Source organism: Sus scrofa, chromosome 12 (genome assembly GCF_000003025.6).
Source record: "Sus scrofa isolate TJ Tabasco breed Duroc chromosome 12, Sscrofa11.1, whole genome shotgun sequence".
Taxonomy (NCBI): Eukaryota; Metazoa; Chordata; class Mammalia; order Artiodactyla; family Suidae; genus Sus; species Sus scrofa.
Window position 1 is genome coordinate 26,827,070 of NC_010454.4, and position 27,156 is coordinate 26,854,225.

Sequence of the window (27,156 nt, forward strand, 5' to 3'; positions counted from 1 at the left end):
CCACTGAGCAAGGCCAGGGATGGAACCTGCAACCTCATGGTTCCTAGTCAAATTTGTTAACCACTGAGCCACGACGAGAACTCCTGCAAATCACTCTTGAAACCCCCTTCCTTACAACCAGTCCTGATGATGTTTCCTCCTCTACAGGTTCACCCCGTCTCTCCATCTCCACCTCTGCCTGGTGCAGAGCCCCCCACAGCTCTCCCCTGGCCTCCAAACCCTTCTGCTTCCACTCTTGCCTCTCTCCAGTCTGTTTCTCACCGGCAAGCCGGAGGGACCTTTTCAAAATGCAGGGTCACTCCCCTGCCTATAGCCCTTTTCCACAGCTTCCTGCTCTTAATCAGTAACCAAACTCCTGCTCACAGTCAAGACCTGGCCCCTGCCCTCCTCCTCAACACCCCAACCTCATCTGCTACTCTCTTCTCTACGCTCTCTGTCCTGCTGCCAGGCTGGCTTCTGCTGTTCCTCAGCCCTGACTCACTGTGCTGCCACCGGGCCTTTGCATGTCTGTTCCTCCTGCTTCCCCAGCATTTCCCCCATGCCCTCCCCAGATTCCATCCTTTGGTTCTTCAAAGGCTGCCACACAAATGTGACTTCCTCAGGGAGGCCTTCTTCCCCTGTCTCTCCCACCAGACCAGGTTCCTTGTGACACCGAGTCATGGCACTTCTCGAAGTAGGTGGTTGTGCATTCATGAGTATGACTGTTGGATTCGCTTCTTCCTCCCTCATCTGACTCTGAGGAACACAAGGGCAGGGGCCTGGCTTTCTCTGTTGACCACTGTACCTTACAGAGGGCCCGGTAGGTGGTGGGTCCTTGGTCAATATTGACTGAATGCAACACGTGAGTTATGCCAAGTATCTAATAGGACGTAAAGTTGGCTCGTCATTATGATTCAGGGAAGGCTTCCTGGAGGAGGTGGGATTTGAGCAGGACGTTGAGGTGGAGAGGCAGAACAAGGGGGAAGCTGACTGGCCTGGAGCACCTGGACAAGCCACAGCTTTGCCTCTTGCTTCATTTCTCATTTATAAAACAGGCAAGGGAAAAAAAAAAGTGAACTTGTAGTTTGGAGTTCCCGTTGTGGCTCAGTGGTTAATGAATCCAACTAGGAACCATGAGATTGTGGGTTCCATCCCTGGCCTTGTTCAGTGGGTTAAGGATGCGGCGTTGCTGTGAGCTGTGGTGTAGGGTGCAGACATGGCTCGGATCCCGTGTTGTTGTGGCTGTGGCGTAGGCTGGCAGCTACGGCTCCGATTAGACCCCTAGCCTGGGAACCTCCATATGCCGTGGGAGCAGCCCAAGAAATGGCAAAAAGACAAAACAAACAAAAAACAAAAAACAAAAAAACAGGCAAGGTTAGACAAAATGACCAGAGGCTCTGGTGTTCCACAGCCCTGGCATCCTCACAGCCCTCCAGTTCTCCTCAGGAGGGTTATCCCAGCGCAGGCTGCTGTTTGAGGTCCAGCCCAGGGCGCCCCCGTTCTGGGCACAGACCTCCTCCCAAACCCGGGCTATCCGGCCTGCAGTCCCGCGACCGGCCACCGAGCGGCGCTCGGAGACCAGCCACGCGGCCCGCTGTTTTGGCGAAGACGCGCAGCGGCTGAGTCCGTGCCCGGGCCCGCCCCTCGCAGCCTCCGTCCCGCTCGCCTTTCCTGTCCGCGGCGTCCCAGCCCACGGCCGTCAGCAGCCATGCTGGGCGCGCGGGCCTGGCGGTGCCGCGGCCTCCTGCTGCCCCGCGCCGGGCCGGGCCTCGTCGCGAGCCTCAGGTACGGGCGGGCGAGGGGTGCCCTTGGGCCAGTCGTCCCACTTTGGTCCCCAGCGCCTGCCCGGCCAACCCCTTCATGCCTGCATTCTCCCCACCCTCAAGCCCTGTCCTGCCACCTGGCCCAGGGCATTAACGCCCTCCTGTCCTCCCCGCCAGCTGCGGGGACTCTGTTCTGACACCACCTCCAGGAAGCCTTCCTTGAACCCTGATGCTGGGTCAAGGGTCTTTGTCCAACAACACCCTGCTGGGCTGGCCTGTCACAGTCCTCATTGCTGCGGGGCTCTGTCATTATTTCGGTCTGCCCCACAGTGCCACCTGCCCAGGCTGAGCCCCTTGAAATCAATTTCTGAGTCTTTGGGGGTCGTGAGGGTCTGGCACAGGACCTGGCCCCCTGGAAGTGCCCTGTTGGTGGATGTTGAGTGAGGAAGTCCTGGGTGTCAATTTTCTTCTGCTTGCCCCTCACCCGGTGCAGTCCCAGACCCAGCAGTGGGCAGCCTTCCTGCCCAGACACACACACCCGGGCATTCCAGAGAGACCCGTCCAGCACGGCCACCTGGGGCGGGGCCCACTTAGGGGGAGAGAATGGAGCCAGAAGGACCGTTCTGCCCATTGTGACCCGCCCTGACCTCACAGCCATCACCCTTCCCACCACCAGGTCTGAGAGTTTGGGGGAGACGAACCTGGCAGGGAGCCCCCAATGAGCCACCTTTCTTCACCCCCCCCAAAACACAAGGGGGAGCACAAAGGCCACGGTCTCCCCCGTGGTTCAGAAAGGTGGGTTGGGCTGGGAGCTGGAGCTTCCAGGAGGGATGCCAGAGGGCAAGGTGGGGTGGGACGGGGCTCTGGGGTAGGTGTAGGGGGAGGTTGGGGGGAACCTCTGAGCCTGACCCACCTGCTCGTGCCAGGGGTAGCTCCCCCCGGGACAAGGACCGCAGCGTGACAGTCAGCAGTTCAGTGCCCATGCCTGCCGGAGGGAAAGGGAGCAGGACCAACTGCTCCCAGTCCGCGCCCCAGAAGACCCCCAACCGCCTGATCAATGAGAAGTCACCGTATCTCCTGCAGCATGCCTACAACCCTGTGGACTGGTGAGTCCCTCTCCTGAGGCCTCCCGGGGCAGCTGGACCCTCAGCCCCTCCTATCCCGCCCGCCCCTCCCTCCCCCCCCCCTCGGCCCAGGCTAGTGAGTGATGCCCCACCCTGTCGGGCCCAGGTACCCCTGGGGACAGGAAGCCTTTGACAAGGCCAGGAAAGAAAACAAGCCAATTTTCCTTTCAGGTACTGTACCCCCCTTCCCTGCGATGGGCGGTGGGAAGTAGTGATGGATGGGGGGTAGGGGAAGGGTCTTCTGGGCCTGGGGGCCTCCCAGGAAACTAGAGGTCAGGGTGTCTTCAGCCCAGCGAGGGGGGGGGCGCTTGGCTGGCCCTCCTGTGCCCATCACTGGCCCCCCCTCCCCCGCCCCCATGGCCCCATTCCAGTGGGATACTCCACCTGCCACTGGTGCCACATGATGGAGGAGGAGTCCTTCCAGAATGAGGAGATTGGCCGCCTGCTCAGTGAGGACTTTGTCAGCGTGAAGGTGGACCGGGAGGAGCGGCCAGATGTGGACAAGGTGTACATGACCTTCGTGCAGGTGCGTGGTCTTCCCCTGGAGGGGGGTGGCCCGGGCCCACGGTGCCGCCCCCCTCACTCTTGCCCTCTCTCTGCCAGGCCACCAGCAGTGGTGGGGGCTGGCCCATGAGTGTGTGGTTGACTCCCAACCTACAGCCCTTTGTGGGGGGCACCTATTTCCCCCCTGAGGATGGCTTGACCCGAGTCGGCTTCCGCACCGTGTTGTTGAGGATTCGGGAGCAGGTGGGCACAGCGGAGTGGGGGTGGGGGTGATGATCGGGGGGGAGGGAGCCAGGGGTCCCCACCCGGTGCTGACCTCCAGGTGTGCCCTCCACCCTCCCGCAGTGGAAACAGAACAAGAAAACCCTGCTGGAAAACAGCCAGCGTGTCACCACAGCTCTGCTGGCCCGGTCGGAGATCAGCATGGGTGACCGCCAGCTGCCACCCTCCGCTGCCACCATGAACAGCCGCTGCTTTCAACAGCTGGACGAGGGCTATGATGAGGAGTATGGCGGCTTCGCCGAGGCCCCCAAGTTCCCCACGCCGGGTCAGTGCCCCTCGCCCTGCGCCCACGCCAGCCCCGGCCTGGGCTTTCGAGACCCACCCAAGTCGGTGCTCTCCTGACCCCTGTCTTGGTTGTCAACCTCGCACTCTCCTGCCTGGCCTGGGACCTCCTGACCCCCAGCCTGTGTGTCGGTAGCTATCGGAGTGAAGACCTGACTTTGGTCTTAGCAGGGATCCTCTGATGGCTGACCTAGATAGCAGTCCTCTGTCCTCTGGGTGGACCGGTCAGGGACCTGCGGACCCTCCGCCTGTCCAGAAAGACTGCCTGTTGAGCAAACCCCTAGCGGCAGCCCAGCCACAGGCCTCATCGCCCTGCTCGCTGCCCCATGCTCTCCATGCTCTCACCCGCGTGCTCTCTCTGGGCGTCTGCAGTGATCCTGAGCTTCCTGTTCTCCTACTGGCTCAGCCATCGGCTCACGCAGGATGGCTCTCGGGCCCAGCAGATGGCCTTGCACACCCTGAAGATGATGGCCAACGGGGGCATCCGAGACCACGTGGGACAGGTGATGGCACAAGGCATTTCCTGGAGAAGGGCGGCTGGCGGGGGGGAAAGGGGGGAGGACGCGGCGGGGATGGGCCTCCAGCCTCACGTCCCTCCTGGCACAGGGCTTCCACCGCTACTCCACGGACCGCCAGTGGCACGTCCCCCACTTTGAGAAGATGCTGTATGACCAGGCACAGCTCACGGTGGCCTATTCACAGGCCTTCCAGGTGACCCCTGACCGCAGCCCAGAGCAGAGACCCCTAGCTGGTCCCCTCACTCCTGACTGCTGCTTCCAGGGCTTTCCTGGTGACATGTGGGCCCCCTGCCCCCGCTTTAGGTCCCCCCTGGCCTTCGTTCTCATGTCAAGTACCCAGGCGCCCTCCCCACCCCCTTGGAGAATGCTGACTGCCCCCTGTACCCAGGCCACCCCCAGGGACCTCTGTTTACAACCTTCTTCCTCCCCCCTCAGATCTCTGGTGACGAGTTCTACTCCGATGTCGCCAAAGGCATTCTGCAGTACGTGGCCCGGAACCTGAGTCACCGGGTGTGTGTCCACTGAGGCAGGCGGGCCTGCCTGGCTGCGGGAGGGTTTGGGGCCGCCCCTGCTCCAAAGGCTGGGGCAGCCAACTCTCGCCTCCCCACAGTCTGGAGGCTTCTACAGTGCCGAGGACGCGGACTCGCCTCCAGAGCGGGGCATGCGGCCCAAAGAGGGGGCCTTCTACTTGTGGACTGTCAAAGAGGTCCAGCAGCTCCTCCCGGAGCATGTACCAGGTGCCACTGAGCCCCTGACCTCAGGCCAGCTCCTCATGAAGCACTATGGGCTCACGGAGGCTGGCAACATCAGCCCGAGCCAGGTGAGGCCTGCTGGTGGCCGTGGGAGGGCTCCTGAAGCCCGAGGGCCGCCGGGACGCTCTCAGACAAGGGCTGTTTTCTTCAGGACCCCAAGGGGGAGCTGCAGGGCCAGAACGTGCTGACTGTTCGCTATTCGCTGGAGCTGACTGCCGCCCGCTTTGGCCTGGACGTGGAGGCTGTACAGACCCTACTCAATACGGGCCTCGAAAAGCTCTTCCAGGCCCGGAAACATCGGCCGAAGCCGCACCTGGACAGCAAGATGCTGGCCGCCTGGAACGGTGAGGTGGCTGGGTCCAAAACCTGAGAGAATCACCCTTCACAAGGGCCCCTCTGTATAATAGGAACCTGCTAAATCGGTGTTTTGTGTGTGTGTGTCTTTTTGGGGCTGCACCTGCAGCATATGGAGGTTCCCAGGTTAGGGGTAAAATTGGAGCTGCAGCTGCCGGCCTGCACCACAGCCACAGCCACAGCAACATGGGATCTGAACCGAGACTGCAATCCACACCACAGCTCACGGCCATGAAACGCCGGGTCCTTAACCCACTGAGCAAGGCCAGGGATCGAACCCTTGTTCTCATGGATACTAGTTGGGTTTGTTCCCGCTGAGTCACAGCCGGAACTCTGCCCTTGCTAAATCTTAACTCTTTCTTTGTCAGGTTTATTGTCCATTTATTTACAAATGAGCAAACTGGAGCTTAGAGAGTTAAAGTGGTCCACCCAAGGTCAAGCACAAGGGCAGGAGCCCAGCCCCGCCTGGTGCTGGGGCTCAAACTTTTGCCCAGTCACCCTGTTGCTCCAGAGAGGTGTCAGGGCTTGTGAGCTTGGGGTGGATCCCCCAAGGGAGGGGGACCTAGAGGGCCTGGGCTGGTCTCTCACCATGGGTGTCTCCTCTCTCAAGGACTGATGGTGTCTGGCTTTGCTGTGACCGGGGCTGTCCTGGGCCAGGAGAGGCTGATCAACTATGCCATCAATGGCGCCAAGTTCCTGAAGCGACACATGTTTGATGTGGCCAGCGGCCGCCTGATGCGGACCTGCTATGCAGGCTCTGGGGGGACAGTGGAGCACAGGTGGGGGGTGCTGGTGGAGCACAGATCAGGGTGGGAGGGAATGGAACACAGGTAGGGGGCCAGTGGAGCTCATATGGGGGATGGTTGGAGCATAGGTGGGGGGATGGTGGTGCATAGATGGGGGGGCCAGTGGAGCACAGGTGGGGGGGCTCGTGGATTACAGATGGGTGGACAGTGGAGCACAGGTGGGGGGGCCAGTGGAGCACAGGTGGGGGGACTGGTGGAACACAGGTGGGGGGCTGATGGAGCACAGGTGGGGGATGGTTGGAGCACAGTTCGGGGGCTGGTGGAGCATAGGTGGGAAGCCGGGCTGCCCAGGCAGGCTTGCCTCCTTGGGCATCCCAGGTCTTGCTCTGCCCTTCTCCTCCCCTCGGGGTAGGCACTAGTCCTGGCTGTGCTTTCCCCCCCACCCCCCACCACTGGGAGCCCTTAACCTCCCTGGGACCATTGCTCATCCTGGAAATGGGCTAACAGGACCTCAACCCAATTCTAAACAAAAGCATGTGCAAAGGGGGCCTCCTCTGGGGAAACCCCCCTCTCCCTGGCCTGTCCCCTCCCCAACGCCTGTCCCTTCAGCAACCCGCCCTGCTGGGGCTTCTTGGAGGATTACACCTTCGTGGTGCGGGGCCTGCTGGACTTGTACGAAGCCTCACAGGAGAGCGCGTGGCTCGAGTGGGCTCTGCGGCTGCAGGACACGCAGGACAGGCTCTTCTGGGACTCCCGGGGCGGCGGCTACTTCTGCAGTGAGGCTGAGCTGGGGGCTGGCCTGCCCCTGCGTCTGAAGGACGGTCAGTGAGTGTGTGGAGCTGGCCGGGGCTCCTGGACCCCAACTGGGGCTTGGTTTTCCCTGGGGGAGGCGTTAAGCACAGTGTGGTGGGTGGGGACCAAGCCCTCCTGGGCTCGCATCTCCACCACTCATTAACTGGGTGGCTTTGGGCTGGTCTCATATTTCACAGACCACTTTCTTAATATGCAAAATGGAGCCAATGTTGGCATGTCCTTACATGGATGACTTAAAGAATAATGTAGCTATTCTCCGAATGTGCTTAGTGGCAGTAACTAGCATGCCTGGGTACACTGAACAGGGCCGATTTCATGCTGACCCTCATAAAACTTACCCTGTGGTAGGGGAGACAACTTAGAGGCAGTAACATTTAAAGCAAAAATGCACACATAAACGCATAGTTAAAATTGTGGGTGCCATGGTGATGTAGAAGCTGCCACCGTGTGCTCCGTGTCTGACTTTTCTTTTTTTTTTTTTTTTTTTTTGCCTTTTCTAGGGCTGCACCCGTGGCACATGGAAGCTCCCAGGCTAGGGGTCTAATCCGAGCTATAGCTACCAACCTCCACCAGAGCCACAGCAACGCGGGATCTGAGCCGTGTCTGCAACCTACACCACAGCTCACGGCAACACCGGATCCTTAACCCACTGAGCAAGGCCAGGGATCGAACCCAAAACCTCATGGTTCCTAGTTGGATTCTTTAACCTCTGAACTGCGACGGGAACTCCTGTGTCTACTTTTCTTAGTGGCATTTAGCATCACCTAATGCCTCTGGTCTGTTCAATGGCCTCTGCCCTCATTCGAATGTAAGCACCTTTTTTTTTTTTTTTTTTTTTTTTTGTCTTTTTGCCATTTCTTGGGCCGCTCCCACGGCACATGGAGGTTCCCAGGCTAGGGGTCGAATCGGAGCTGTAGCTGCCAGCCTACACCACAGCCACAGCAACGCAGGATCATTAACCCACTGAGCAAGGTCAGGGATCGAACCCGAAACCTCATGGTTCCTGGTCGGATTCGTTAACCACTGCGCCACGACGGGAACTCCAAATGTAAGCACCTTTGGGGCAGGACTTTGTCACTGCTGTATCTCCAGGATCTTAGCATGGGCCTCGTACATAATTAGATGCTCGATGACAGGTTAGCTGACCGACTAAGAGCCCTAATTGAGCAAGGGTGTGGCCCAGCTCAGCAGGAGAATCGGATTAAACTGTGCAGGTGTCATTTAGCCAAGGGCTGGAGGGCAAGATGGGGCTGTGTGGTCGAGGAGGAGAAGGAGAGGGATTTCACGTGGCGGGAACAGCCCGTGAGGGGTTCCGAGGGGGCAGCCTGTGCCCTGGAAGATAGTTTCGGGGGTGGGGGTGGGGGAGGGGACGGAGACCAGTGTCAGGGGAAGGTGCCCAGTTGGCGCTGGATCCCTGCAGTCTTCTAGGTGTGGCAAGTCTGGCGACGGCTTTTAAGTGGGTTGTGATCCGTTCTGGTTTTGGTTCAAGAATGTCACTCTGACTGGAGAAGGGGTGGGGGCGGGGGAAACAGGGTGGCCAGTTAGGAGGCTGTTAGCGGCATTCTCTCCAGGCAGGTGGTGGCGAAGGCCCAGACTAGTGCGAGATGGGAGAGGTGGTCAGGTTGGATCTGTTCTGGCCTCAGACCCTGTAGGTTTGTGGATAGATTAGAAGTGGGAGATGAGGGAGTCCCCTGGTGGCATGGGGGTTAAGGAGCTGGTGTTGTCACTGCTGTGGCTCAGGTTGCTGCTGTGACATGTGTTCAGTCCCTGGCCCTGGAACATCTTCATGCCTTGGGTGCAGAAAAAAAAAAAAAAACAAAAAAACCCAAACCTGGCAAAGCATTTAAAAAAAAAAAGAAGAAGAAATTCTCGTCGTGGTACAGTGGAAAATAATCCAACTAGGAACCATGAGGTTGTGGGATTGATCCCTGGCCTTGCTCAGTGGGTCAAGGATCCAGCATTGCCGTGAGCTGTGGTGTAGGTTGCAGACATGGCTCGGATCTGGCATTGCTGTGGCTGTGGCGTAGGCTGGCTTCTACAGCTCTGATTAGACCCCTAGCCTGGGAACCTCCATATGCCGTGGGTGCAGCCCTAAAAAAGCAAAAAAAAAAAAAAAAAAAAAAAAAGTGGGAGGTGAGGGAGAAGGGAGGGAGGGACAGCTGAGCGGCTGGATGGAGTTGCCAGCAGGGAGGGGGAGGGGGAGGGGGAGCCTGAGGACCAAGAGCTCAGCCTGGGGCAAGGGGAGTTAAGAACGCATGTGGTAGTGAAAAGGGTTGGTAACTGCCAGAGCTGGCATCACCCTCCAAGATCTGGGGCCAGAGCGGGGGGGGAGGGGGGGGGGTCTGCCGGCTCTTCTCCACCCCATCCTCCAGCTGCCCTGGCCACAGTCCTGGAGCAGGGTCCTGGGACCCAGGGACCCTCCCTCTCAGCCTTTGCCCTCCCCACCCCCTGCAGACCAGGACGGTGCAGAGCCCAGCGCCAACTCCGTGTCGGCCCACAACCTGCTTCGGCTGCACGGTTTCACGGGCCACAAGGACTGGATGGATAAGTGCGTGTGCCTGTTGACCGCCTTTTCGGAGCGCATGCGCCGGGTCCCAGTGGCATTGCCGGAGATGGTCCGCGCCCTCTCAGCCCACCAGCAGACCCTCAAGCAGGTGGGAGGCAGGGAGGGCCCTCTGGCTGGGACCCCGGGTGGGAGGAGAGCTGGGGCCGCCCCGGGGAATGGAGAGCGCAGAGTGGGACTCCTGGGGCTGTTCCTGGAGCTCCGCTCTGTGAGTGTGCGGCCCTGTGTGACTGTGTGCACAGGTGTCTCGGCGGGAATGTCTGGAAGGCTGCTTTTGTGCAGGTGGAGGAGTCTGTGAGTGTGTGTGTGTGAGATAGGCTTGGGGCACGGGCAGGTGCCTGTGCAGGTGCCTAGGCCTGGGGCTCTCAGAGTAGGGGGCGCTACTTTATGGGTCCCTGTGGTTTGCGAAGTGCTTCTCTGTGTGTCTCTGTGGATCACTGTAGTTGGGTCGGCAGTGTCATGTGTGCAAGAATATGCTGGACTGCAGGTGTGTCCCTCCGTATGTTATTGCTGTGCGTGTGGATCTGGATGTGTACAATCCTGGACGTATATGACTCTGTGCCTGCCCTTCTGAGTGTGTGCTGGTGTGAGTGCTCACCAGTATGTGATTGCCTTTCTGCAATGGTATGTCCCTTGTTCTGGTCTGCGTGTGTGTGTGTGTGTGTGTGTGTGTGTGTGTGTGTGTGTGTGTATCTGCCTCTCCGTGGGCATCTGCTATGTGCATCTGTGACAACTCTGTCTGTATATACAACTCTGTCTCCCTGTATATGGGTCTCTGGGTATTTGTGTGTCTTGCAGTGTACCAAGTCATGCGTGTGTGCGTGCTGGCGTTGCTTGTTGCCCACGTGTGCATGTCCTGATGTTTGTATGGCTACCACTATGTATGATACTGCCACTTTGTGTATTCTCATGCGTGTGTGTGTGTGTGTGTGTGTATGTGTGTGGTGTGTGTACATGTTTTCACCTGCTGAGCAGTGAATCTGATGCAGCCTCTTGGCAGCTGGTCTGGGGGATGCTGAGCTGAGTCCCTATTTCTTCTTTAGGTATATAGAGTGGGTGGCAGGATGGGGAAGCCCTGGTAGGTCCAGGTCCAGCCCCTCTGCCCCTGTCACTGGAGTGGCCTTTCTGTTCTGGGCAGATTGTCATCTGTGGCGACCCCCAGGCCAAGGACACCAAGGCTCTGCTGCAGTGTGTCCACTCCATCTACATCCCAAACAAGGTTTGGTCTGTGAACCCGGCCCCACCCTCTGCCTGCCCTGCCCAGGCCCCCTCCCCTCCTCGGCTCCCCAGTATCTCCAGCTCCTCCGAAGGTCTGGGGAGATGAAACCTACCAGTGGGCCCCTGGCGGTGTCCAAGCGCCGCCCCCGCCCCGTGACCCGCTCTACTCTCTTGCTCTCCCAGGTGCTGATTCTGGCAGATGGGGACCCCTCGAGCTTCTTGTCCCGCCAGCTGCCCTTCCTGGGTACCCTGAGGCGGCTAGAAGACCGGGCCACCGCCTACGTGTGCGAGAATCAAGCCTGCTCCATGCCCATCACGGAGCCCTGTGAACTGCGGAAACTGCTGCATCAGTGACTGCCTCCCCCACCTCAGGCTGGGGCAGAAGGCGGAGCTTCCCAGTCAACCAGAGACTCAGGCCCTGCAGGGTCCTGCAGAGCCTGCGGCCATCCCAGGGCACCCTGTCACCAGGTGACCTCGGCTATCCTTGATGCCCCCCCATGGGCACCCACTCACCCTGGAATAAACCTAACAGCGTCCCGCGGTAACCTTGAGGCCCCGGCCTTGCTTGTGAGAGAGGGGCCTCGGGCTCCAGCACAGGAACCAGCAGCCCAGGGCCCCTTTTTCTCAGAGCCCCTGGCCAACCTCTCTGCCTTCAGAGGTCACCAGGCTGACTGACCCCGTTCATGGTCCTTGCAACCTGGGTGAAGCTGAGGTCAGGGGACCAGTAATGACCGCTGGGGGTGGAGGGATCAGGGTGTGGACCTGAGCAGGAGGGGAAAGGCCAATCCTTGCCCTCAGGCAGAGTTAAGAAAGGGGCCTGCCCTCCCTTCCCCTTGTCTTCTCCAATTTTAAGCTGGGAAAGAGGCCGGGGGATCTTCATGTGAGCTTTTATCTTTCATGAAAGGGTGACATTTGTATATGCTCTGGTTCATTATGAGAGCTGCTGTTATCAGGGCCAAGGATATTTCTATCCAGCTCCAAGCTTCCCTGCGGGAGGTCATTCTGTCCATCCCCCTGCTTTCACAGAAGCCAGTCCAGGGAGAGCGTTCTTTCTCAGTTGGAGCATCTGTTGGGTTGGAAATCCTTCTCCAAACCTGAATCCTTCCTGCTTCAGGGAAAGCCTCTGCCTTTCTGTGACCTCTGCCTGTTCCCTCAAAATTGGGAGGTGCTCACAAGCCCTGTCCTTGGTACCTGCATCTTCATGGGCCCTGGAACCCCCATCTAGCTTCTGCTGGTTGAGGGAACAGGGAAGCTTGCTTTGGGAAGGACACGTGTAGGGGAATGGGGCTGCCTCCAACTGTGGGCCCTTCAGGGGTCTGCTGAGCCTAAGTACCCTTGTAGCCTTCCAGCCAAGCAGTGCCGAGAACCAGAGGAGGCTGCTAGAGATGAGATCTGAATGGGGCCACTGCTTGTGGGGATGTCAGCCCTGGGGAGGGATGGGGCTGGAAGGAGCTAGGAGACTGGACTGAGTCACTCCAAGCTCTGTTTGGGACCACAGCCACCCTCTGCACACTGTCACCTATAGCCACACATGGTCCCTGGGACCCAGGTCAGCTTTGTCTGGGAAGCTGGGCCCATGGTGCAAGCCACCAGCCCATCTGGAGAGGATTAGGGCTCTAGACGACAAGGTCGGCTGGCCCCTTCTGGCCTTGCCAGGAAGTTTGAGGCCTAGGCAAGCAGCACCCTGTCTGGGGAACAGTGAGGAGAGAGGGTGGAGCATGGTAAAGCACAGGAGGTCTTTTTGGCAGCCCCAGCCCTGGCCTTGAGAAGGTCTAAGCAGTTTGCAAAGCCCTCTTCCCTCTGTCGTCCCATGGAGCCTCATGAATGAGGTTGCAAGGTGGGTACTTTGGCCCCATACAGATAGATGTTCAAGGCCCAGAGAGGGTAAGAGCCTGGCCTGAAACCACTCAACATATCTCATTCTTTCTGGGGTCTTTGGCACACACTAAAGACCCTTAAGGCTTCTTCTTCCCCCAGGAGATCCAGGCACCGCTGTGAAGGACGGTGCCTTTGGTGTTTTGTGCCCCTCCACCCAGGCTTCTGCTCTGTGCCTCCTCTTTCCCTTCCCTTGCTATCAGACATGCACTTGACAATGATATTTGTTAAACAGATTCAGAGGAACTTGTCAGGGCCTTAAAGCATCAGTTCTCCTGGGAGCGCTTTCATTTTCTAAAGAGGGCAAGGCTGAGCACAAGTCTTGTTCACATGGGGGGTTTTAAGGCCTCAGCCTCTCTTCCCCTTTGCTGGTCCCTCTTGGGTATGCTCCTTGCTCTGCTGGCAGGACTGTGCTGGAGGAGCTGTGGGCCAAGACCATTAGAAACAGAGCATCTAGTTTGGGCAGTCACTTAAATAATTTCATCTCTTAGAGCCTCTGTTGCCTTACCTAAAAAATCCCACCCAGCCACCCAGATCCCACCCAGCCACCAACTCCCAGGGCTGCGAAGTGACTAAATGGGACAATGTAGCATTGCTGAGCAGAGAGCATCACCTATGAAAAGATTCTCTCGGTTCCTGAGGGAGCCATCCAGGCTATAAAAGGAAGATGGCTGGAGGGGGCTGGAGGGGCTGGTTGAACAGGGCCTTGGAAGGAGATCCCAAACCAGAGCAGATCTTAGACAACAGTTAGGCAACTGTGACCCCGAGAAAGGAATTTCTTTTCCCTCTCATTCCCCCTCTCTGCTTAGGGTATTCATTCATCTAACAAAGATTTTTTAAGCACCTGCTGTGTGCCAAACTGGTGAGCAAGATGGACATAGCCCTTGCTACCAGAGAACTTAGAGCTTAGAGGGGGAGACAGACACTTCATTACTACAAATACAGACTTATCCCAGACTGGGCCAAGTGCTCAGAGGTTATGGACACTGGCCTGACCCAGTACTGTGTCCTCAGCACCTTGGCATTAGTTGGCACTGTAATACTTGCTAAAAGAAGGCCACCTAGTGGAGGTGATGTGAGAGCTGAGGCTTAGAGGGTGGGAGTTAGGGTTAAGGTTAGGGTTAGGGTTAGGGCTTCCTGGCTTCCTTTGCCTTCTTCACGGGCCCTGCCTTCCTCCTCACCTCCCCCACTCAGCCCAACAGTCAGCATCTCCAGCAGGGATGTCAGAGTCCCCTGGAGTCCCACACAGGGGTCGGGATGCCTCAGATGGGCCCAAGCCCAGGAATGGTTTGTCCAGCTGGTGCGTGCATCTGCCCCCCTTTCTAGGTATATTCTAGGACTGCGTTCAGCTCAGGGGGTGGCCTGGAAAATGGATGAAGGTGTGGGGCCTGCTGACCGACCATCAGGAAACCTGACCCGGCTGGTTAAGCTCCTCTGTCCTCATTTCCCCCTCTGCTAAGAGGGGATGATTATAGCGTCAGTACCTCGGGTGATAGCCCTGGTGCTTCTTGATCCTGTCTGGGAAGGGCCGGCAGACTAGGCAGACTGCGTAGCAGCTAGAGGGAAGGTGTCAGACACGGGGAGCCAACCACAAATAGGTCCTTCTCCCAGAGGACCACTGAGAGAGAGTTCAAGACTCTGGTGCGGGCACACGTAGAATGAGAGCAGAGACTCCCTCCAGGAGGGAAAGACACTTAAGGGATAGGCTTATTAGCATGAAATGCAAATAAGCCTGGCCTCATTTGCACAACTCGGTGCCTTGTGCAGGGATTCGGCGAAAGGGCAACCTGGGAGGCGTCTGCGCAGCAGCAAACTCTGCCCTCTCCAACTGCACTCCCTGCAACCCTCCCGGGACGGAGCTGAGACAGCCCCTCCCCGCTACCACCAACCTCACTCAGCGGGAGGCTTGGGTGATGCAGCCTTGGGAGAGTGCAAAACGCCGGGGAGTCTTGGTAGGGGGGCGGGTGCAGGAGGTCATCGGGTCCATCCGTTTGCCTCTCCGCAGTAGCGGTAAGCGAGCGGAGAGGGAATAGACTGACCTGCTTGGCTCCGTCGTGTCTGTCTCCCAAATAGGTGGGGAAATGCTTCCAGACGTCTTAATCCTTGAGGCCCTCCCGACCCTGCTTCACCCCAGCGCCCAGAACCCGGTTCCCGGGTATCTACATCCTTTAGGGGAAGCGCTGGCTGTGAGAGGGAGCTGGAGCCGACTGAGCTCCGCGACTTTAAGGAGAGGCTGGGCAAGGGCCGGGGTCTGCACCTGGGTGTGCGCGCGCGCGTAGCTGCAGACCCTCGTGGACCTGCTCCCGGGAGCGTGGAGGTCTGCGAGGAGAGTAGCCCAGCGAAGCTCCTGTCCTGCAGAAGTCCCGGCAGGCGTGAGTCCAGCTTACCCAGGGCGTCTGGAGACCACCCCCGCCCTGTGCCCTGGCCAGCCGCTGGCTCCCTCTGACTTGGTTCCGGTTTCTTCGCTTCAGTAACCATATCGGAACTCGAGAGGGAGAAACTGAGGCACGGAATGGGGTCTTGGCAAAACTGTGCAGGTTCAGAGTCGGCAAAGCCCAGCTCTATGCTTCTACCGATTCCCACACACTGGAGGCCCCCACAGGTCCCTTCGCGGGAGCCTCTCTCTGCTCCGCAGCTGTTCTTGGAGATCCCAGCTCTTGGTCCGACGTGACCTGCCTGGGGCTACGTGTTCAAGCACGAAGGTCCCTAATGAAGCTCTGGAGTTTCAACGTGAGGCCTGGGTCAGCGGGTTAGGGTTAGAAGATTAGGATCAAAGTTGCAGAAGGAACCTGGGAGGAGCACCAACAAGCCCAAAATGTTGGTGGAGGCCACGCCCAGACCTTGCCTGTCCCAGCCTTTCCTTGGCTCCTCCCGTTTCCCTAGGACGAGCCCCCTCCCTCCAGGCTGAAGCCCTAGGCCCGGGACTTCCCCTCCGCTCACCCCTTCCTCAGTCCCGCTCCCAGGCTCAACTCCCGGGTGGGCGATTAATAAATGGAGACCCAGGATTTCGCTCAAGGACCCTGGTCACATCCCTCATCGGGCCGAGTGCCTCCCTTCAGCTCTAGGCCCTCCCAGAGCTGGGCCCGCCCTCCGGCTGCCGTCCAATTCGGGGTGGGGGACAAATGATGCCCGGGGGCCGGCGACGCTATCCCAGGACCCCAAGCCAAATACTCTGATTCCCTGGGGCTCCCTCCAGAGGAGTCCCGGAGCCCCCAGCGGCCAATAGGAAAGTGGGTTCGGTCTTGGTAGCCGTCTAATTGGCTCCTGCCTTCAGGGGCAAGGGGAGGGGAGAGGGGCGGTACCGGGCTTTGGGGTGGGAACCGGATTCCAGCTGTGGCTCTCTCCCTCTGCGCCCCCGCCCGCACTGCCACTGCGACCGGCCAATGAGAGTGCAGCTCGGGGCCGGCGGCGCGCGGCGATTGGCTACGAGGTTGGCTGGGGAGAGGCGGGGCCGAGGCTTGAAGTTGGAGTGAGGGATCCAGCTGTGGTGTGCGCCGGGCTCCTCGCCGCCGCTTTCGCTTGCTCGCTCCGCGTCTCGGCCGGAGGAGGAGGCAGTGGCGCCGGCGACAGCAACGGCAGCGGCAGCCACCGCGGCGGCTGCGGCGGCGGCATCTCCGCCTCCACCCCCGCCCGGGACGGCCCCACCACCACCTCCCCGCCCCTCCTGGACCCGGAGCCAGCGGCCGAGCGGAGGAAGGAGCCGCCCCCCACCCCCTCCAAACCCACCCCCAAAGAGATTCCTCCTCCCCTCCCCCGCCGCCGTTGGCGCGGAGCCGGGACGATGCTGACCCCTTAGATCCTGCTCCAGCTGCGCCGCGGGAAGAGGGGGCGCCCCTCCCCGGAGGCCCCCCCCGCCCTCCGCCCCGCTTCTCTCTCCCCTTCTTGGGGCCGCTTCGCGGAAGGTGGCGCCGAATCTGGCGACCGGAGCCTGGGCGCGAAGCGAAGAAGCCGGAACAAAGTGAGGGGGAGCCGGCCGGCTGGCCCGGGGGGCCCCGGAGGCCCTGGGGAAGCGGGACTCGCGCCGGGCGGGGCTTCCCTGCGACCCGGCGCCCCGCGGGCAGCATGCCCCTGCGGGCAGGGGGAGCTGGGCTGAATTGGCCCTCTCGGGGCTCAGCCTACGCCCTAGAGCCCCCCAGATGTGCCCCCTCCGGGGCCCCCCGGTTGCGTGAGGACACCTCCTCTGAGGGGCGCCGCTCGCCCCTCTCAAGACCTCCCGGGGCCCCGGCTGGCCAGAGGATGGACGAGGAGGAGGATGGAGCGGGCACCGAGGAGTCAGGACAGCCCCGGAGCTTCATGCGGCTCAACGACCTGTCGAGAGCCGGGGGCCGGCCGGGGCCAGGGTCGGCGGAAAAGGACCCGGGCAGCGCGGACTCCGAGGCGGAGGGGCTGCCATACCCTGCACTGGCCCCGGTGGTTTTCTTCTACTTGAGCCAGGACAGCCGCCCGCGGAGCTGGTGTCTCCGCACGGTCTGTAACCCATATCCTCTGGGGCACGATGGCCGGGCTGGGGGGTCTGCCGGGGGGCGGGCCGGGTGAGTCGGAGAAGTGAGCCTGGAAGGTGGGCAGATGAGATGGGGGCTGCTAGGGAGGGGAGGGGGTATCAGAGTGGGAGCACAGACGCGAGCAGGTTTGGCTGATCCCCCAGGCGAGCCCCACCTCGGCACACACACCTCAGTCTTCCTTGGGTGGGGGGGATCCAGGCCAGGAAAAGAGAGGAGACGTGCCCCGCTGGTTTGCAGCTGGATGCTCTCCAGATGTGGTCAGGGGAGGGTCTTCATCCTCCAGATGTGGGAAGCTTCGGGAGCCTGGGAGCTCTACTCCGCCCGCCGCTGGTTAGCGAGCTGGGTTTGGTTTCCGAGTTTGGGGGGTGGGGTGGGAGGAAGCTGCGGGGACGGGGACGGGGGAGGGGGACCGCAATCTCCTGGGTTTCCCTCCTGCCCCCGCTCCAAAGTTTGCGGTGGATTCTAGGGTCTGATCCCCGCCCCCACCTGGTCCTTGAGGCTGACGTTTTTACTGACCCAGAGGGAGATGTCGGGGGGGGGGGCGGAGACCAGGTCCTAACCCCCACCCCCCCACCCCGCGGGTTGGAGGCACAACAAGGAGATTCCGGCGGCGGCTGATGTCAGGGGTGCAGAATGAGAACAAGATGTGGTGGAGGGAAGCTGTCTGCCCCCAGAGCCAGAGTCGAGACCCTTTCAGTGGGAGCCCAGTGCTCAGAGTGCTTCCCTTCTCCCCAATTCTTTATTAATGTGAGGTGCTTAATGTTGGGTTAGGGAGTTTCGTGCTAATTTTTTTCTTGTGGAGGGAAAGACGGTGGCAAGAGCTTTGGCACACCGGGGATGGGATTAAGCCGGTCCACGTTACCTGTCCCCTTTCGATAGGCGTGCTCCCGCCTGATCACACAGCAGGTATGGGAGCCCGCAGCCCTTCCAAGAAAGTACTGGGGTACCGGGAGTCTGTGAGCGGGTTCACTAAGGAAGGCTCCAGTCCACCATCCCATGTCTACTCCTTGGATTGGGTTTGTGGACTGCAAGCCCCACATTCCAGGGAGATAGATTTAATACTCCCCCCCTCTCCTCTGCCCAGTCTGGAATGGTGTGAGAGACCCCAGCCCCCTCATCCCAACAGCCTTTCCCCCTTAGTCCCTAGCACAAAGCACCGCCTGACTGATGCCGGGCTCCCGGGTGGGTCCCGCCACCGCCGCCACCGCTGGAAGGAAAGGAGTGGCAGTGCGGTGCCATCCTAGGTCTTGACAGCTTCCTCTGACTCTTTCTCAGAGGCTCTTTTGGACCCAGGGTGGGAAATGTCAGGTCTCCCACATAACCCCTGAGAGCCCAATCTGGACTCTGCTTTGGGGAAGGGGGGGAAGCTTGATGCCGCCCTCATTCTGCAGCTCTGCTGCCTCTAGTGCGCAAAGCAGGGATGTGAGCCTGGGTCCCCCCCAACCCCCATCCTCCTCACCCGGTGGGTCTTTAGGAAGCTCCCCTCATTACACCCTCTCCCCATCCTCTGCCCCATTCTTTTTCTCTGAGCTGCAGTAAAGGGGGGGGGGCTGCCTCAGAGGTCTGTGGACCTGCTGAACAGGCATATCTTGGGTCTCCCATCCTGGTAGAAATGGGGAGCAGATGTCTCTGAAAAGAAGAGGCTCGGGGCATCCCTTCTCTCCACGCCTAATCACCTACCTTCTCCATGAATGGGAAAAAGCACCATATCCATCCTCTTTTCAGGAGGCTGGTGGGGGAGGGGTGTAGAGAAATCTTCTCTCCTCTTTCCCTCCAAACCCCCCCCCCAATCTCTTGGCTAGGACTTGTCCACCTGCCCTGTCTTCAGGTGCTTCAGTGGATAGTCTGGGGTCAGTGTCCTTCCTTGAGGGGTTCTGGGAGGGGGCAAGTGGAGAGAACGGGAAGGAGGGGAGCGAGATGGAGGCCCAGCCGCTCATCTTGGGGGTGGGGGAGCAGGCCTCCTTCTAGGGTGGTGGGAGGCTGGGGTGTGGAGCCTCAGCATGCCTAGGTCTGGAGAAGCCGCTAAGCCTGGATTGGCTGGGGGTGGGTGGGGACCAATTTCTTGGAGAAGGGGCTGCCTAAGTAAGATGTGCTCCCACCACTCCCAGCAGACCCACGTATCAAGGGCAACCTGGGTTTTCACTGCCAGAGGGGCTCCAGACAGACTCTTGGGCCTCAGTCTCTCCCTTCCTTTCTCTCTTTTTGGTATCCAAGGCTTCCCTTGGCTCCACAAGATTCCTCTAGACACCGCTGGGCCTGAAGGACCTAAGGCACTTCCCCTTGACTAACTGAAGCTAATAAGGCTCTTGACAGTCTTCTCAGCCCCCTTTCTCAGCCTCTTTAAGAGACTGTGTTTCCTAGAGAGGGGCTCTAGACCCAGGTAGGAAGTGGGGTGTGTGTGTGTGTGTGTGTGTGTGAGTGTGTGTGTTTTGGGGAGGGAAGGAGAGCTGCAAAAGAAAGGAGAGACTCAGAAGTGCATATGCTTTGGTCCTGGGGAGACCAGGGGCTCCCAGAAAGGCTCCCCCACCTCGCAGGTTCTAGGGGAGGGAGTGTGTTGGCCTCTCCAGTGTGTGTTTCCTCAAGTGGGAGGGAGTGCATTCCCCCCCCCCCCCCCCCGGGAAGGAGATCCTAAGCATTCCCTCTCCGGCTGTTGTGTCACATCTGGAAGTTTGTGTAGGAGTTTCTCCAAGCTCAGAGCCCAGCACAGCTTTTTCTCATTTGGAAATCACAGGCTGGCATTTGGGATGCCGAGAGGGGGAGTGGGAAGGGGGCCAGAGGGGGAGAAGGGAGCCTGCCAGGAGGAGGGGGGTGGGAGGAGAAGGGAGGCCTGAGCAGCAGGAGCCCTAATGGCTTCCAGAAGTAAGTGTGAGCGCCGGCGTCCTTGTCGTCGTCGTCGTAGCTCTGCGTGCGTCTGGAGGGGAGGGGGCGCCAAGGATTTCTGGAGTTTTCCTTGCCACTGGCCGGTGTCCCGAGTTTCCCTGCTTCTCTTACCTAGGGACAAGTCTCCATTTTGGTCCTTAGAGGAAGTGGAGGGCGGGGAGGTGTTCTTCCTGTCTCTTCACCTATTCCCTCCTCTCATTTTCAAACCCCAGGCTCTGCAGAGGGGGTTCTGGGGGGTAAGAGCCCAGCTGAAGAGGGCCGGAGCCCCCCCACCCCCAACCCCAGGCAGTCTTTCCGTCCCAGGCCCATTTTCTTTCTGGGTCACACACACACACACTCTGCTCCACTGAACTGTTGGGGGACTCCCTGTCACCCACAGTGCCAGTTGGAGCCATTCCTGGGATTACCCCAGCGCACAGCCCCCCTTCACCCCTCACTTGCTCCCGCCCCAGCGCTCACCCCGCCCTGCCTGCCTCAGCCAGGATGGCGACAGACACAACTGCTCACACATGCAGACACACACACACACACACACACACACACACACACACACACACAGGGTCACAGACGTTTGAATCAGATTTCTGGCCTATTTCCCCTCCCAAAGATTCCAGCAGGCCGGCTCTCTTGTGTCTCTGTGTCTCACGTCTCTGTCTCTGGGTGGGGCTGGCTGCCTTCCTTTGGGTTGCAGTGTTCAGTTCAGCTGGAAACCTCTCTCCCCACACACCCACATGCTGGAGCAGGCGGAGGGCAGGCCACTGGGAAATAGGTTTGTGGGAGTCAGGGGCTCACTGGGGGAATCCCCCTTTCAGCCTCCTTAGCAGGAGCCCTGCTCCCGAGGCCCTAGAGCTCAGCCCCCCTCCCCCGCCCCCGCCAGGGGGATGCTGGATCCCAGAGACACCCATCTCTCATCTCTCCGAGGGTTGGGTGAATGAGACACCCCACCTTCCCAAAGAAGACTAGGAGCCCAGGATTCCTGGGTCCAGGCCCGTGTCCTCTCCAGCGCTTCTTGGCCTCAGATTTGTAGGCTCCTAGTGGGGAAGGGGGCAGCTGGGGCCTGCTTCTCTTCGCAGTCATGCCCCTGAGCCCCTGAAGGTGGTACAGCCTCCTCCCTCCTCGTTCTACCTTCCTCTCCCTTGTAGCCGCTCGACTAAGCAAGGGCTCTAGATAAAGCCCCACGGAGAGGATTCAGTTGTGCAGATAACATGCTCTAGTTCTCTCTCCTGGAGGGAGGTGAGGAGGAGGAATGGAAGTGGGGCTCCTCACCCTGGCGTTTTCTTTTTCTCTGCTTTTGATGGTGGGATGTGGGGAGAAGAAAGATCCTCTCCCCTCTCCTACCCACCTCCCGCTTTGGGATCCGGGATCCACTCCAGCCCGGACAGTCACCATAGCAACAGTAGACATGTGACCGCACAGGTCTCTCATAGTCACTATGGCAACCAGTGTCCCCCATTCCCTGGGTTGCCATGGGGATTTGTCACATGGTCCCCCCCCAACCTGATAACCTGTGGGTCTCCCCGCTTCCCCTTCCCTGCACGAGGACGAGAAAGACAGCAGCCTGGATAAGGGAAGTTCATGTGTGTGTGTGTGTGTGTTGGGGGGGGGCCTTTAATTACCATGGCAACAAATCCACACCACCTGGTGACACATCCTCCTGTTGTTATGGCAACAGAAGAACATCACACGGTGACATACGGCCATATTCCCAAGGAAGTGAGCCCTACCCTGAGAGAGGTGAAAGACCTCCCTGCTTCCATTAATTATTCCTCGATTCAGATTGTCTCACATTTTCCTGTGCCTTGATGTTTTTCCCTGTCCACTTCTGTTTACCTGTAAGGAAAGTGGAGAAGTGAGAGCAGGCAGGATGTACCTGGAAGTAAGGTGAATTGCCAAGGGGGCTCTTGAGAAGGGGCTTCTGTGGTTAAGAACTGGAGGGAGGGTTATTTGGAGGCAGCTTCTGACTGCAAGGGGCTCCAGTGTGAGCATGTATAAGGTGGGGACAGAAGGAGGGACGGCTTCTTTACAGTGTCACTTCTCCCCCTCCCCGCCCCCCCTCCTCCATTATCATCAATTCATTACTATTGAAGCAAACAAAGTAGAGAAGCACGAATGGGGAGATTGATTGGGTTCTAGGGAGGGAAATCAATGGATGGATTGATTAAGTCATTCATTCATTCATTCTTCCCATATACTGATCATCGGCTACCTGCTAGGCATTACCTAAGCTCTGTAGGGGTTTCCATGTATAATGTCCCCGCCTCAGGGAGGGGGGATGAGACGAGGGCACAGATGACATGGTGGAATCACTGCCATTAGGAGTGTCCCCAGACAGGTGTCCTGGGAGCCCCTCGTCCCAGGAGAACTACCCACCTCCCCTCATGTAGAGACATCTGTTCACATGGGCCCCTTCCAGAACCCTCTTCCCAGTGGAGGAGAGGTGGGGAGTAGCTGGGGGAAAGCAGTTCCCGAGGGTATTTGTGTCCTTCCCTTTCCGGAAGATGGTCCCAAGGGAGCTCCTTCCCTGCCCCCTTTTCCCAGGGTGACCCCTGCCTGACCCCCATTCTGGGGCGATTCACTGGGCTCCAGCTCCACTCAGGAAAACAGCTCCATGGAAACAGGGCACTCTTCTTTTTTTTTCCCCCCTCTCTTTTTAGGGCCTCACCCGCAGCATATGGAGGTTCCCAGGCTAGGGGTTGAATGAGAGCTGCAGCTGCCGGCCTACACCACAGCCACAGCAACACCAGGTCCGAGCCGCATCTGTGACCTACACTGCAGCTTACAGCAACGCCGGATCCTTAACCCACTGAGCGAGGCCAGGGATCGAACCTGCATCCTCATGGATACCAGTCTGATGCGTTACTGCTGAGCCATGAGGGGAACTCCAGGGCACTCTTTTTATTTCCCGCTTCCACCTACCTACCCCCCAAAAGCTAGAATCTTCTTATTCCTGTGAAGATGTGGGGTTAGGGACATTGCAGTGTCTTGGGAAGTTTGGGTACCTGTCCGTGGCAGGGGTGTGAGTCTGAGGGAAAAGGGCCTGGGTGGCCGGAGTGGGTGGAGGGGATAGAGTGTGGGCTCCCAGGGAGGGGATGTGTTCTGAGGTTCAGGACAGAGATGGGGTGTGGCTGAGACCAGCCTCCAAGAAAGTCCTTGGGTCCCTGGCCAAAGCCTTCTCCAGAAGTGAAGTTAGGACAGGAATCCTCCATCTCCGGGCCCTTGCACTGAGTCTGGCTCATGCTGGCATGACATCCTCCCCTACTCTGTCTCCAAGGCTCCTGCTTCTAGCCTCTTTGCTCTTCCCCATCTCTTCATGTTCTCCTTGAGAAACTAGGATGCTTGGGCACTTATCTGTGAGTCTGGTGCCCAGAACCTTCTAATGTCCGGAGGCCATTGTGCACGTTCTCCTGTTGGTGGGCCAGAAGTGAACCCCTTAAAATGAAATCCACTAAGTAGAGAAAGACTCAGGGTTTCGAAAGACCCCCTCTCTCTCCTTTGCTGCAAAACAAGAGTCTGTTTGAGTGGTCTGGGGCTTTGCGGGAAGCCGTAAGAAGGTGTGATGGTGACACGCTCCTGCCAGCTCTGCACAGGCTGAGGGCTTTCATCCAGAACCGGGCCTGGTGTGTCCTCATTATTGAAATGTGTGCATGTATTGGAGGCCGTCTGAGGGCTTCGAGAGGCCGGGGGCTGGTGATGAAGAAGCAGCCTGAGGCTCCAGATCTGTGGTGCTCATCTGCCTCGGCCTGTCTGTCTGGTGCCAGTGTGGTCGTGACAGTCCCTTCCCTGCAGCCTGAGCAGCGATGGAAGCTGCTCTCAGAAGCTCAGAAACCTCAGTCTTATCTGGGCCTCTGCTGTGACCTTCAGCACATGATGTTGGCTGTCTGGGCCTCAGTTTCCTTGGGTTCCGGGCGAGAAGATCCAGCCCATGATGTTTCACGAGGCTGTTGTGCGCATCAAGTGTGGCGTGCCAGGCAAGTGCTTGGTAAACTGTAAGGCAGGCGGAATCCGCCTTTAGGTTTGTGTCACACATTCACATACATTTTCTCATTTGCTTCTCACATCTTCCCTGTGAGGTAGGGAGACGAGGATTCAGAGGCAGCAGCAAACTCTTGGTGCCTGGCATTTCCACAGGCACGATCGATTTTCTCCCCCAAATGGCTTGTGCAAACAGTCAGGGTATTTGTGGCTTTTCCTCGTTTACCGAGGAGGAAGCTGGGGCCAGGGAGGTGAGATGATGGAGGTGGGGCTGAGCCTGCGGGCCAGGGTGATATGCATGCGGGGGCCAGGGCCCTCCCAGCGCCCCTGGCTGCCCCTCAGATGGAGTGGGGAGGTCAAGCGGTGGGAGGCGCTTGGGCGCAGGGCGTGGGGGCCCCCAGCGCAGCTCCAGCCTGGCCCAGCTGTGTCCTTGACCGCCTGGTACCTGGTTTGAGCGCATCAGCATGTTGGTCATCCTTCTCAACTGTGTGACCCTGGGCATGTTCCGGCCGTGTGAAGACATTGCCTGTGACTCCCAGCGCTGCCGGATCCTGCAGGTGAGCGTGCGTGCGTGCGTGCGTGCGTGTGTGTGTGTGTGTGTGTGTTGGAGGAAGGGGGAAGCTCCGGATCTTTATAACCCAGCCTCCTCCACAAGACGCCCTGAGCCCATGGTGGCGGTGGTGGGGGAGTGAGGGGTGCCCCCCCCCAGCCCACCATTTCTCAGTTTCAGCATCCTCCCTTCCCTTCCGCAGGCCTTCGATGACTTCATCTTTGCCTTCTTCGCCGTGGAGATGGTGGTGAAGATGGTGGCCTTGGGCATCTTTGGGAAGAAGTGTTACCTGGGAGACACTTGGAATCGGCTGGACTTTTTCATCGTTATTGCAGGGTGAGGGCCTGGGCTTGGAGAGGGAGTGCGATGGGGGAGATCCGTCCCTTCCCCGGGGCCGGAGTCCGTGGCCCCAGCCCCCACGCCCAGCCCACTTAGAGAGCTGCTTTCTCCCTGCCTGTCCACTAAGGGTCTGGGGCTGTCCCATCATTAGTGCTCCAGCCTGTACTTCTCTGAATTCACGGCCCCTCCAGCCACACCTCCCGCTGTTTGTTCTCCGATAAGGCGGCTGTCCTTGGTTTGGGGGTGGCCTTGCCCCCAGATAGAGAGCTGGCTTTTCAGGGTCCCTTGGTAGAGGGGGAGGAGCTGGGCCTTGTGCTGCCCCACTGCAGCAGGATTCCTTATGGACCTCTTTTGACCCCCTCCCACGGCGGCCTCAGACTCAAAGGGCCTCCCTTTGGGCCCCTCCCTGCAGGATGCTGGAGTATTCGCTGGACCTGCAGAACGTCAGCTTCTCAGCTGTCAGGACAGTCCGTGTGCTGCGACCGCTCAGGGCCATTAACCGGGTGCCCAGTGAGTGACCCCTCGGCCCTTGGCCCCTGGACGGAGAGCCCCAAGAGGACATATGGAAATCTCAGACCCCACCCCTACCTCCTGGCCACTCCCAGGCCTCATCAAGGCCTGGCATACAGAGGCAGACCCCATCAGAGGAAGACTCTGTGGGGAGCTGGGTCCCTGGAGCCAAATGGACCCCGACACCCTCGCCACTCCTTTTAGCCTGATTTTCGGTCAGAGTCTCAGACGACCCCTTCCCTGCAGCTAGACTTACTGCCCCCTCCAGTGAGGTGGGAGGGAGCAGGGTGGAGAGGCTGGCAGGCCAGGAGGAGAGGGTGCCAAGCGGGATGGCCTTTTCTAGCCAGAACCGCCTCTCACGCAGTCTGGTTCTCCTCGGTGAGCCCACACTGGCCACACCGAGCATGACTTCTCTCAAGACAAAGAACACGCCATGCCTCATCCTCCCGCCTGTGCCTCCTTCCTCTTCCCACTGCCTTCTAAGCCGCTGCAGCAACCGAAGCCCGGGACCATTATCTAAATTAAACCGCTTTGGTTTCCAAGCCAGCCAGGCTTTGGCAGCTCCAGCTCCCCCTGCATCCTTGCCTCCCCCCCGCCCCGCCGCCACCTTGCTCAGGACCCCTTGAAACTCCCCAACCTACACAAGCTGCTGATGGTCTCTGCTGAGGTCCCAGGAGTGGAGTTGGGGGCGTTGTGATTTTGAGGCTCTGTGTCTGATGTAGCAGTAGCTCCCTTGGCTGTATATGCTGTGTGCGTGTGTGTGTGTGTGTGTGTGTGCAGAGCTGCTCAGTGTGTCGTTGGGGTATGTTGGTGTTAACGGGAGCTCCAGATGAGGGGCGTGCCTCCCCCCCTCTCCCGCCCCAGGTGATGGCTGGCAGATTTATAGGCCTCCAACTACCGCTGTAATTCCCTTAATGCAAACCCTGAGGAACTGATCTCAGTTGGAGCACGGAGGAGCTGAAGGGGGCTGGGGCTGGGGGAGGGGAAAGGGACTGAGTGAGAAGACGGGGCTGGCAGGGCTGCTGCAGTCACCAAGGAGGATTAATTAGCAGCTGCTTAGAAGCCTTTTTCCCTGGAGAAGGGCAGAGGGCCATGAGTGGCACTTTGGGGTGGAAACTAGTCACCAGGGGTCTTGACAGGGGCTTGGTGGCCTGGGGGCTGGTTCAGATGTCCTAGATCTGGAGTGGAGCAGGAGGGCAGCATCTTTTTTTTTTTTTTTTTTGTCTTTTTGCTATTTCTTGGGCCGCTCCCGCGGTATATGGAGGTTCCCAGGCTAGGGGCCCAATCGGAGCTGTAGCTGCCAGCCTACGCCAGAGCCACAGCAATGCGGGATCCGAGCCGCGGCTGCAACCTACTCCACAGCTCACAGCAATGCCGGATCGTCAACCCACTGGGCAAGGGCAGGGACCGAACCCGCAACCTCATGGTTCCTAGTCGGATTCGTTAACCACTGCGCCACGACGGGAACTCCCAGCATCTCTAAGTGTATCTTAGGGGCAGGGTTGTGGTGGCTTTCCCCGTGGAAGGGGTTTTTCACTGAAAGCCACCTGAAGAAAACAGCCTGTATCGCCTCAGGTCCTGATGGGAGGATCTGGACCAAGCAGAGACTAAACTCAGGGAGGGGGCTCCG

General features: G+C 59.2%; 2 protein-coding genes across 24 annotated transcripts in view; both read left to right on the forward strand.

Annotated features, from left to right (window-relative positions):
• SPATA20 (spermatogenesis associated 20) lies at positions 1,619-11,443 on the forward strand. 3 transcript variants are annotated; one of them, XM_005668877.3, is made up of 17 exons: positions 1,633-1,764; positions 2,419-2,537; positions 2,669-2,848; positions 2,973-3,037; positions 3,238-3,392; positions 3,470-3,613; positions 3,716-3,917; positions 4,307-4,437; positions 4,541-4,645; positions 4,888-4,962; positions 5,063-5,272; positions 5,356-5,548; positions 6,169-6,337; positions 6,914-7,125; positions 9,572-9,771; positions 10,819-10,899; positions 11,082-11,443. In XM_005668877.3, exons 2-17 carry the CDS (start codon positions 2,461-2,463, stop codon positions 11,250-11,252), a joined length of 2,370 nt encoding a protein of 789 aa, XP_005668934.1. In that variant the 5' UTR covers positions 1,633-1,764; positions 2,419-2,460; the 3' UTR covers positions 11,253-11,443.
• The window catches only part of CACNA1G (calcium voltage-gated channel subunit alpha1 G), a 73,712-nt gene continuing 58,119 nt past the window's right edge, over positions 11,564-27,156 (forward strand). For all 21 annotated transcript variants that reach the window (XR_002337177.1, XM_021067168.1, XM_021067175.1 and 18 more), the window contains exons 1-4: positions 11,564-17,251; positions 24,573-24,684; positions 24,880-25,013; positions 25,429-25,526. Coding sequence is in view for 20 of the 21 variants with exons in the window: in XM_021067168.1 (XP_020922827.1) it covers positions 16,836-17,251; positions 24,573-24,684; positions 24,880-25,013; positions 25,429-25,526 (760 nt within the window). In the remaining variant the exon portion in view is untranslated. The remainder of the gene's footprint in view (positions 17,252-24,572; positions 24,685-24,879; positions 25,014-25,428; positions 25,527-27,156) is intronic.

Bases quoted from the DNA above. Each gene is read 5' to 3' on its own strand.
- SPATA20 (XM_005668878.3), top strand. From the start codon at position 1,688: ATGCTGGGCGCGCGGGCCTGGCGGTGCCGCGGCCTCCTGCTGCCCCGC. The intron at 4,438-4,540 runs GTGATGGCACAA...CTCCTGGCACAG, and splicing joins TCCGAGACCACGTGGGACAG to GGCTTCCACCGCTACTCCAC. The intron at 9,772-10,818 runs GTGGGAGGCAGG...TGTTCTGGGCAG, and splicing joins ACCAGCAGACCCTCAAGCAG to ATTGTCATCTGTGGCGACCC.